This window comes from Petaurus breviceps, unplaced genomic scaffold (genome assembly GCF_028583685.1).
Source record: "Petaurus breviceps papuanus isolate PSGF00001 unplaced genomic scaffold, PetGlider_PUasm1.0 79, whole genome shotgun sequence".
NCBI lineage: Eukaryota > Metazoa > Chordata > Mammalia > Diprotodontia > Petauridae > Petaurus > Petaurus breviceps.
In genome coordinates this window covers 13,785,733-13,797,431 of record NW_027186523.1, presented here as the reverse complement: position 1 = coordinate 13,797,431, position 11,699 = coordinate 13,785,733, and the positions used below count along the sequence as shown (strand labels likewise).

The window sequence follows — 11,699 nt, the reverse complement described above, 5'->3', positions numbered from 1 at the left end:
TGTGGTAGCTGCAAACCCTGAGGACGCTTGGGGTGCTTGCTGCTACACCCCCTCACCATTTCCCACAGCACAACAGTACTCCATTGTAATCATATGTCACAGCTTATACAGTCATTCCCCAATTGATGACCATCCCTTCAATTTAATTCCTTGCCATCACAAAAAGAGTTGCTATAAATATTTTTATACACATAGGCCCTCTTCCTTTTTCTTTGATCTCTTTGAGATACAGACCTAGTAGTGATATTGCTGGGTCAAAGGGTCATAGTTTTCTAGCCCTTTGGGCCTAGTTCCGAATGGATCCAGAATGGTTGGACCAGTTCACAACTCTACCAATAGTTTATTAGTGTACCTATTTTCCCTTATCCCCTCTAGTATTTGTCATTTCTGATAGATATAAGGTGGTATTTCAGAGTTGTTTTAATTTTCCTTTCTCTAATCAATAGTGATTTAGGGCTTTTTTTCATGATTATAAATAGATTTGATTTTTCTTCTGAAAACTTCTTTATATCCTTTGACTATTTATTGGTTGGGGAGTGAACAGCTCTTATTTTTATAAATTTGACTCAGTTCTATACTCAGTATATATTTGAGAATTGAGACTTTTATCAGAGAAACTTGCTGTAAAATGTTTTGATATTACTTTGTATAAGGTACCTTTAGCAAAATGTAGTTTCCCTGATTATCCTTTTTTTTTTGCCTTTTGGAGGGCAATTGGGGTTAAGTAACTTGCCCAAGGTTACATGGCTAGTATTTTTGTGTGGGTGTTAAGTGTCTCAGGCTGGAACCGAACTCGGGTCCTCCCGACTCCAGGGCCGGCGCTTCACTCACTGCACCACCTAGCCATCCCTATCCTTTTTATTTAGGTCTATTTTTGCTTTTGCTTTGTCTGAGATTGATTGCTATTCTTGCCTTTTTTTAGTTTAGCTGAAATATCTTAGATTTTGCTCCAGTCCTTTGTTTTAATTCTACATGTGTCTTTTTGCATCGTGTGTCTCTTGTAAACAACAGATAGCTGGATTCTGGTTCCTAACCCATTCTGCTAGTTGCCTTCATTTTATGGTTATCCCATTCCCATTCACAGTTATGACTGCTAACCCTGTATTTCCCTCCATCCTATTTTCTTCTGCTTCTTTCTTCCTTTTCCTTCCTTCCTCTCTTTCTTTTTCTTCTCTCTTTATTCTATCCCTTCAAAAAAGTCTATTTTGATTCTAACCACTGCCTCCTTTAATCTGCCCTCCTTTTTGTCACTCTCCTCTTACTTTCTCTAATTCTCTTCCCCTATTTCCCTATTGGGTAAGTTATATTTCTATATACAACAGAGTGTGTACATATATTTTTGTACATATAAGTGTTGAACCAAATCTAATGAGAGTGAGGTTCAAGTATTGCTCAGCGCTTCCTCTTTTTCCTCTCTATTTTAAAAGCTCTTCCTTGCATGCCTCTTATGTGAGAAAAATTTCTACCTCTCCCTTCCCCCTTTCTCCCAGTGCATCCTTCTTTCTCAACCCTTCATTGTTTTTTGATCATCCCAACATAACTGACATATACTCATGCCCTCTGCCTATCTAAAGTCCTTTTAATTGCCCTAACAATGATAAAATTCTTAGGAATTACATGTATCATCTTTCCATATAGGAATGCAAATAGTTTAAGTACCTTGAGTCCCTTATGATTACTTTTTCAGGTTTACTTTTTTATGCTTCTCTTGAGACTTGTGTTTAAATGTGAAATTTTTTTTGTTCATCTCTTGTTTTTTCATCAGGAATGCTTGAAAGCCCTCTATTTAATTAAATATCTGGTTTTTCCCCTGAAGGATTATACTCAATTTTTTTGGGTAGGTTATTTTTTATTGTAATCCTAACTGCTTTGCCTTCTGGGATATTGCTTGGATCCAATTAGCAGTTTTCTTTCAAGCTTTGCTTGTAACTATTTTTATAATTGTTGTCTTATTCTAAGTTTGTATCTTGGTCTTCCCTGCCATCATAGTAGCTTTTTACGGTCAAATTCTTTTGTTGTTGTTTGCTCATTTCCCGACCTATTTTTTAACTTTTAACTTTATGTTAAAGTTGGGCTATGCTCACCATGTGGTAGGGAGGCACTGTCCCAAACTTTAGGCTATTTTATGCTGCTGTTTTTAGAGAGTACTGGGGGTCTGCAAATTTTCAGTGATTCCAAGGTGGTGTGACCCAGGGAGAGGTATGATCACTTCTCTGTTGGTCTGTACTCTGGTCTTTACCCAGGAAGGGCCTTTGGTATCCTGCAACCACAAGCACTAGCACTTTCTTTGCCTTGGAACTATGAACAGGGCACCTGCTCACTTTTGACTCACCCCCAGCACTCCTCTTTACCAAAGATATACGACCTGGATCTGCGTATGTACAATAAGGTTGCCAAGCAGTGCCAGCAGAGGTTTCCCTGCAACCTCTTTTTGAACAGTTGCCTGACCACCTTACTGTCTCTGGGTTGATATCTCTCAAAGCTGCTGCTGTTGCTGCCACTAATTGTGTGGGATCTGGACAGGTGTTACAAACTTATCCTGCCAACCTCCTAAGTCTTCTTAGACCAGAAAAAATATCTCACTTTTCTTGGCTCTGCTGCTTCAAAACTTGACCTGAGACATTATTTTAAAGTTGTATGGAGGGAAATGTTGAAAAAGTTCAGCTGGGTTGCCTTTAATCTTCCATCTTCAGTTCTTAAATTTAATAAAAATTGTCCCATTGGAATAGAAACTGTAGGATGGAGTTAAATTGAATGGAAGTAACAATTTCCAAACAAAGCTATATAGTTGGCATATCATGAATGCTCTCTAATTTGTCTTCCCCTACTTTTTCCATCTTACTGAAGAGACAGTGAAATGTCATAGTTCAGGAGAAAGACTATAATTCAATGACTTTAGATTTTAAAGTAACAGGTTCTTAATCTGGCATCTATGAATTGACAACCATATTTCAATATACCTACTTTCCTTTGTAATCCCACATATTTTATGCATTTAAAAATATTATTCTGTGAAGAGATCCATAGATTTCACCAGACTGTCAAAAAAAGCTAAAGAAACCCTATTTTAGAGGGATTTGGGACTGAGTGCTTAACTCTCTTTGGAAAGAAGTATTTTGCATGATAATTTCCTCCAGAAAAAACATCACTACATTCCCAAATGAGATAGGTACAAGTTTACTTGTGCAGGTTCAAGACTTTTCTAGCTCTCAGGGGACTGATTTAGGTGTAAGGTATGTGAATTATATATGGCACAGACACAGAAATCTATAACTTGAATTGTAAGCATATTTTATTACTTTTGATTTCTCATTCATTTATTTTTATTATACTAGGCTCCAATAAAATCATCATCTTTTCTCTGCTTTACCACGGTTACTTCTTTATCACCAACAGATAACCATTTGGGATATTAAGTTAACTCATTGCTGATTTCCAAGTAATAGTGAAGATATTAAAATAGAACAATGCAATCTAAGATCATTACATAATTTATAAAAATTGCCACAAAATTCCTTTTAGAAATAATGTATTCTGATGAAGTAGCTAAGTATATGTCATCAGGGCATTTCTAGTGAATTGTACTCATAGTCAAATATTGCTGGGAAGAAAATGGAAAAAAACAGTGTAAGCTTTGTATTTTTTTTCCCCCTACATCAATACGAAGTCACAAAATGGGTATTAAAACATTGACTTTTTTAACCACCGGCGACTGTTTAGAAACCATTAGGAGGCTTAATATTATGGCTACGCAGGGTATTTTGTCCTTTCAAAAGAAAGAATCTAGAAACTAAATTTGAAAAAGGGCTCCTGGTGAGTAAAACCCTTTTCCCTCTTCCATTTGCTTCTCCTTGTGTGTATGTGTTGGGTTCCCCCCCCCACCCCCTTAAAATCTTAGGCCTCCCAATGCTCTCTGGCAGCTTACTGCTACCCAGGGGGTCACTGTGATTTTTGAGCCAGGCGATAGGTTATGTGAGGAGCTCTTTCCTTCAAAGTTAATGTCCATCCTACTTTATGGTCCAGCTAGAGGGTGCGGCTGCTGTCCATGAACTGAGGGGGTCAGTCAGCGCCCAAAGACCAAAGCTTTTTTTTTTTTTCTTGGCAATAAGAGACCATAACTAGAACCTTCAGCTGAAAAGGGGCCATTTTCAAGCAATAAAACGATTTGGTACAAAAGTAAACGAACTCACCCCAGGTAAGGTTTTAATGTTGTGCAGCGCATTCTGAGCCTCAAGTGCGGCTTTTCTTGTATAAAACGTTACGAAACAACAACCTACAGAGAGAAATGAAAAGGTTTTTAGAAATGTCCGTGAACAGGCTGGCTTGGTGGCAATGAACAAATCATATACTTTAAGAGAATGTACAATTTAGAAATAATAAAGAGCATGAGAACAGTAATAACCTCTCAATCATTGACACTTTGCCTTTCATTCTAAATCACATTTATTCTCTTTATCCAGGTTGAAGAAAAAGGCGATAAGTTCATCTACTACCGCCAGCAATGCAGTGTTTCAGGGAATTTTGAAGGTGGCAACAAAAGGCAAGGGTAGTTAATCAAAATGACAAAAGGACACAATCACTTGGAATAAATCCTTTTTTAGTGTTTTTGGAGTTCCCACCCTTAAGACTTAGTTGATTACATTGTCACTGTATTTTAAATGAAGTTGGAAATGATTTGGAAAACCCCCCAATCTGGAGTTGGTAAACAACTCCGGAAGCCTGAGATATCCAGAATACACAGCCTGGCTACTCTTGACATGACCTCTTCCGGACACCACAGGTCAGTGCCTGCTCATGTGACCTGGGGTTGTTCTGTCATCACCTCTCTCCCAACCTCCGTCTCATTTTCTAGAAGAAAATATATTTTTAAAATGCTTTATTAACTTCTGATTTACATCATTCATTTCCGCCAGATTTTGAGTTACAAATTTTCTCCCCGTTTTTCCGCTACCCTAGAAGAAAATATTTCTAAAAAATGCTGTCAATGTTAAGCTCGGTGCATATTTTTTTTTTTTGCTAGGTTTCAGCTTTAAAAAGGCACAAAAATAAATGTCAATGAAAAATTGATGCTTTAGGGGCGGCCAGGTAGCACAGCAAGTAAGAGCACCGGCTCCAGTGTTGAGAAGACCTGGAGATCTAATCCCGGGCTCAGACACTTAGTACCCACTCAGAAACACCTGGCCGTGTAACCTTGAGCAAGTTACTTAACCCCAATTGCTTAGGAGTGGCCAGGTGGCTCAGCGAGCAAGAGCACCGGCTCCAGTGTTGGGTACGACCTGGAGATCGAGTCCCGGGCTCAGACACTCAGCACCACACCCAGAAATAACTGGCCGTGTAACCTTGAGCAAGTTACTTAACCCCGATTGCTTTAAAAAAAAAAAAAATTGATGCTTTATCTGATCTGTATTTTTCTTGGCAAACTTGGTAAATTGAGGGGGGAATAAGTGACATTATGCACATTTTCTGATAATATATATTTTTCCATCAAGGCACAAAGGCATCCTAACATACAGCTGTTATGTATTGAGCGATCAGAAGAGATTTAAGAGGCTCTCAAAGAGATGCCAAAACATAGCAATATGGTGGAAAGATATAACACCTTAGGCATAATCCTTGGGTAAGGATGTAAATAGGACAAAGAACAGGAGAGAAGAAAATTGTCATATATAAGGTTGCAAAGGGCATCACAGACAAGGTTTTTGGTGACAGCAAAGTGGACTATAAAAGCTATCAAAAGTTGACTTACTGAGAAGGATTACAGGAAAAGAAGCAGTGGAACATTTTGCAAAGAAACAAACCATAGATACATTTAAGATGATTCTTTACTCTACCCAGAAGAGCACCATGTATATTGTTTACGTAGTTTCACCAGGCCGGATCAAAAAATTAAATTATTTTTAATGTAGCCTCACACTTGACTTAGCTATATATAAAAAGACACAATCCTTACAATTATAGCACAGTTTCTTGGCATATACAAAATATTTTTCATCAAAAGATCAAGAAACACTTCAAGTGTATCCTTCCAATAAGAGACTCCACAGATTCTGCAGACCTTCACTGACAGAGGGATTCAGTCTTTATTTGGGTCTCCCAGTTCCATCAATTGAACTAACTTGACTATAGCCCATTTGTTGAGAGATTTTTCCTCAAAAGAGCTAGAGAGTCACAGGAGGGTCTAAAATTGGGGAGTGACATAATTGTACTGTCAAAGCAACAAGGAAGAAAGATGATTTATAAATGAAGGAAATCTTATGTCAACTCATAATTATGTCTTCTTATGTACAAAGCCAGCATTGGGATCCCTCTAACCTTAACCATATGCTGAACTTTGAGGGATGTAACTTCCCCCCAGATAAAACCCAAACATTCCTCCCTCAAAATTATATTCCCCACCTGCCTCAATGCCTAAAATTCTACCCTTAGATAATCATCTTTCTGAGCTTAAAAGGGAAGAGTTTAATAAGCCACTCTCTTTTAAACTACACTATCCCTGGGAAGGATAACATATTAAGCTATTAGTCAGCTATTAACAACTTCATGTGCATTATCACTCCATCAGATTCTTTCCTTTATGAAAAGGAATCAAGGCAATACAAGAGGGTTTTTTTAAGGAGAAGGGCTTATTTCAGAGCCTGGGACAAGTAGGCCTTACTGGAGGAACCCCAATGAATCTCACATATGGGCATGGTACACAGCATGCAGAAAAGGTCAAAGAGCACCCAAAGACAAATTTCTCCTACTTTACCATTGTGTCTAGAGGCAAACCCTGCTAGTCTAATGCTGCTGCATCTATGAAGGTTTTTTTTTTCATTTTAAAACTCAGGTCCTCTTCAATAAATGTACCATACCCAAATCTTTCCCATTTCCCCCATTCCAAAGACATTAGATTTAAACAAGAAGATACTAAACTGGAGATCCTATAAAATTCTTTCTGATAAAAGTTTTGACTGAAATTCATGGGAAAGCTCATTTGATCATACAAATGGTAAAATTTTATTTCCCTCTCACTTCTGTAACTGTTGTTTCATAGACAGATAATGATTGTGAATGAGAGGTCTGGGTTCTTTGGGCTCCTGGTTGACCTAGATAACAATCACTTAAGTCCTCTGTACATTAGCGGCCTTAGCTCTGACAGCATACTGAAAAGCCAGTGGTAAACACCATTTCACCAAAAATTGCATGGAGGTATACACATTTCTTGACTGAACACAGAAATTTTTTTAAAATTGGGTTTGTTCTTTATCTCTGCCTGGTAGGAAAGCTCTCTGCTTCATTTTGTGTACATATTCAAACACTCCACTCAAAGGAGTATTTGATCAAGCTGTCTACATTTTGCAGAATAAATATGTGGAAGTACAAATTGAAACTGCCATCTTTGGGCACAGCCATTTTGGTTTTGGTTACCAGTGAATTTAATTTCCCCCATTCCCAGAACAAATGGCTCTAAAATGGGGAAAAGTGTTTGAAATATCATTGTTTCTGTCTACTATCCAAGTCAACAACCACAGTCCTTCTGCTCATCATTCAGTGTGCTCGCTTAAAACTTTAAATTCATTTATAAGAAGAGATTATTTAACTGAAGTAAAAGGAGAAACATGATTTTCCATGATAGAGTAATTACCATGACAATGTGTCAGGGTGCTACTACAAATCGTAGAAAAAAACCCCATGAAGTGTGGATGGAGATGAAATTTTCTTTCCTGCCTGTCCTAACTGAATATACCGCTGTCAAGGGAATCACCTGTCTCATAGGTTTCCCCGAACCAGCTGTAACTCTGGTTTGAAATTCCCTGGCTTTATTTCCAAGGTGGCTAGAATACCAGATGGTTCAGAAATCTGAAGATGAGAACAGGTCTTTCTCCCTTCCCAAGTCTCAAAAGCACTGTGGTAACCTGTGTGGTTAAGTAGTTCCACTGATGTGCTTCCAAGGTCAGTCCCTCAGGTTTGCATAGATGTCAACCTTCTGTCCAGAGGGAAAGGATGGATGGGAAATCAGAAGATATGGAAAGGTCTTTTACTTCATGCTAAAGAGTACCTACAAGGTCTCTGGAGTGCCACCAGGGCTAATGGGTTCGACAATCCAGATGGTCTGCAGGCCATAACCATCCTACTTCATCCCCAGATGGGAAGCCCTCACTATTCTCTTTCACATTTTATTACTACCTCGTTTCATTTAATGCTGACTACTAAACACCTATAACTCATTTTTCACAACCTTAAACTGCTCATCTGATGGTTTCTGACAATGAAACTAAGCCTATTCAAAGGTAACAACACACGTGATACTTTGTTGCTGTACACATTTGATAGGCAGTGTAGTGGATAGAGCACTGGCTTACAATCAGGAACACTTATCATCATGAGTTCAAATCTGGCCTCAGACACTTGTTAGCTGTGTGACCCTGGGCAAATCACTTAGCCCCGTTTGCCTCCATTTCTCATTTGTAAAAAAAAAAAAAAAGTAAGCTGGAGAAGGAAATGGCAAACAGCAAAATGGGGTCACAAGAGTTGAGCATGACTGAACACCACCATTACTATTACCACCACCACCAGCAACAGCAACAACAATAACACCACCATCACCACCACCAACATAGTTGTGAAGAACATAATGCCTTGTAAAAGTTGGGGATGCTTGCACTTTGGTTTTGAAGCAAGAGAAAAGCAAGAGAAATGAATGGTAGAGGGATATCAAAGTTCACTTCTTTTCTTTCTGCATGCAAGCCCCATATTCTCTATGGTGTGCACCACTGGTTTTTTAATACTTCATCAGAGGTAGGGCAGTTAATGTGTAAAAGAGTTAAGCGATTATTTCCCTAGGTTTACCAGGAACCCAAAGAAATCAGAGTTCTCATTTACAATAGAAGGGAACATTCATGTTGTGACTTGAGGGGTGCTAAGAGATTCCCAATTCTAAATACCTCCTTCAAAATCCTCAGCAGTATCTAAATTTAGACCACATGCACTCTTCTTTTTTTTTTTTTTTGAGGGGGGAAGGCATGGTGATTGGGGTTAAGTGACTTGCCCAAGGTCACACAACTAATAAGCATCAAGTGTTTAAGGCCAGATTTGAACTCCTCCTGACTCCAAGGTTGGTACTCTATTCACTGCCCCACCAAGCTGCCCCACACATGCACTCTTTTGGTAACCACTGCTAAAATAAAAATGTGTAAAATGGGAGGGATAACCCACGATCTTTGCCTCTAAACCCATCTCTCTAGAACTTTCCAGTTTCTGTTGAGGGCACCACAGTCCTTTCTGTAATTCAAATTCCGAACCTGAGAATTAGCCTGGAATCTCCCTTACCCTACATATCCAACCAGTTGCCAAATCTTGACAATTCTACCACCCCACCACTTGTCGTGTTCATCCCCTTATTTATGCTAATATGGCCATTGCCTTTATATGCGTATATACAGAAAAAATATTAAGAGAATATAAGTAAATACAAAATATTGAACTATAAGGTAGTTTAGGTGGGAGGATACACAAGTGAGGAAATCAGGAAGGGCTTCAAGTAGAAGGTGATTCTCAAACTGAATCTTTTTCTTTTTTGCCTTTTTTGGAGAGGGGAGAGCAGGGCAGTTGGGGTTAAGTGACTGGCCCAAGGTCACACAGCTAGTAAGAGTTAAGTGTCTGAGGCCGGATCTAAACTCAGGTTCTCCTGATTCTCCAGGGCCAGTACTCTATTCACTGCGTCACCTAGTGCCCCTCGAACTGCATCTTGAAGGAAGAGAGTGACATGAGGTAGAGGTAAGAAGGGAGTGTCTTCCAGCTATGTGGCAAGGAAGGTCAGTGCAAAGACATGGGGATGAGAGATACCGAGGGAGGGACATCTAAGTAACTGCATTCATACATGGGTTTTGAGGGGACTGTGCTGAACAGCTGAGTTCTAAAGAGAGGGAGAGGAGAGGAAGAGTTTTTATAGCACAGGATGCTCCCAAGAAGGTGAGAGATGGCAGTGGGAGTCCCCAGGCAGTCAGGAAGTAGCCAGAGGGTCTGGAGCAAAGGGGGCACTGACAACAAATGCTTCCCATTCCCAGTTTTCCATGGATTTCCTTCCTACTGCTTAGCTCCTCTTTTTCTCAGTCTTGAGAGGGTGGCTTGGAATCGTTTACTTCCCAGATTCCCAGGAGGTAGTAATTCTAGCAGTAATACCTGCATATGTTCAGCTCATAAAGCAATCTGTAATCAGTAATATAATTGTGAGATATGATTACACCATCATATGTCAGAAGTTGAGAGTGGCAATCCCCAGAGAGACCAAGTGCTACATGCTCCAAATGGGGTACTTGGTGTCTGACTATATCTCTTCACCAATATTTCTTCTGTCATAAAGAGTTCCCTTAGGTATACTGCTAGCTTAATTGCTGAATAATCTGAGACATTGTTATGGGTTTCCCCCCTCTCATTTTCAAAAGAGAAACCTCAAACAGGAGACAGGTCAATGTTTGGCATCTTTACATGAGTGTGCTCACATGCACACATGCATGTACCCCCCTCACCCCCAAAAAACCCTCAACCACATGTGCAGGAGAAAAAGATATATTTTATATAAAATCACAATGAAGGCATGCAACTTTACTGAAAGACTTTAATTTTAAATGAACAAGTGGATTTACCAGCAAATAAACCATCTGGATTATCATAAATCTTTTCAAACCACAGCTGTTTCTCTTGAAAATCTTTACTGTGAAACTCTTGGGAATATTGCATACTGAATAAAATTTATTGTGTGTGCAGAGCTAACCAGTTTATGCCATAGTCTGCCTAGAAACAGATACCAATTTACTTAGATTTTTTCAGTGTGGGAGAGGAAGGTTTATTCCTATAAAAATAACACCTAAGTTCAGATTTATAAAGCTTTAAAAGTTCTGTTGGTTCTTGGGTTGCCATGAAAATGGTTACCAATTTCATTTAGAAATGTTCTCTGAGCCAGACTTAAGAGTTGGCAAGAGAAAAATGAGTGATAAAGTCTAAGACCTTCTGAAGAGACACTAATTTTCTTTGTTTTGAGTCCATGGGGGCATCAAACATTTAATTTTTTTAAAAGAGGCCAAATCAACAAATATATATTCAGTGTCTATTATGTGCTAGACGCTAGGGATGCAAGTACAAAAAAATTACAAAATCTCTGTCCTCAAAGAGCTTATATTCTAATGGGTGAGGCACCAAGTCCATATAGATATAGTGGGGTGCAAAGGCCAATTAGGAGGCTGCTTTAATAATAATCTATGCAAAAGATGATGAGGGCTTATGGGAGGTGAGCGAAGGGGTTAAATGCAGGCCATGTTGTGGATGAAGAAACAGAAAGACTGGACCTGTGAGGTGAGGAAGACTAAGGGGTCAAGGAAAATGTTATGAATGTGAACTATGAGGATGCTGCTATTTTGGACTGAAACCAGGAAATCTGGAAAAAGGGAGGATTTATGTGGAGAAATAACGAGTACAAATTTGGACATGCTGAGATTGAGATGTTTCTGGGACATCCAGCCTGAAATATCCAACAGGCAACTGGTGATGCTGAACTGTAGTTCAGGGAAGAAACACACTGGATAGATATACCTGGGAGTTGTTTGCATAGCTATAACAATGAAAATCATGAAAGCAGATGAAGTTAATGGAGAGAGAGTAGAGGGAGAAGAGGGCCTGGTACAGAACTTTGAGTAACACCCACAATGAAGGAATGTGAGATG

General features: G+C 39.1%; 1 protein-coding gene across 40 annotated transcripts in view; it reads right to left on the bottom strand.

Annotated features, from left to right (window-relative positions):
* Window positions 1-11,699, bottom strand: part of LOC138175830 (CUGBP Elav-like family member 2) — a 696,702-nt gene that overhangs the window by 141,971 nt on the left and 543,032 nt on the right. For all 40 annotated transcript variants that reach the window (XM_069106367.1, XM_069106368.1, XM_069106336.1 and 37 more), the window contains one exon: window positions 4,191-4,273. In XM_069106367.1, coding sequence (XP_068962468.1) covers window positions 4,191-4,273 — 83 coding nt within the window. The remainder of the gene's footprint in view (window positions 1-4,190; window positions 4,274-11,699) is intronic.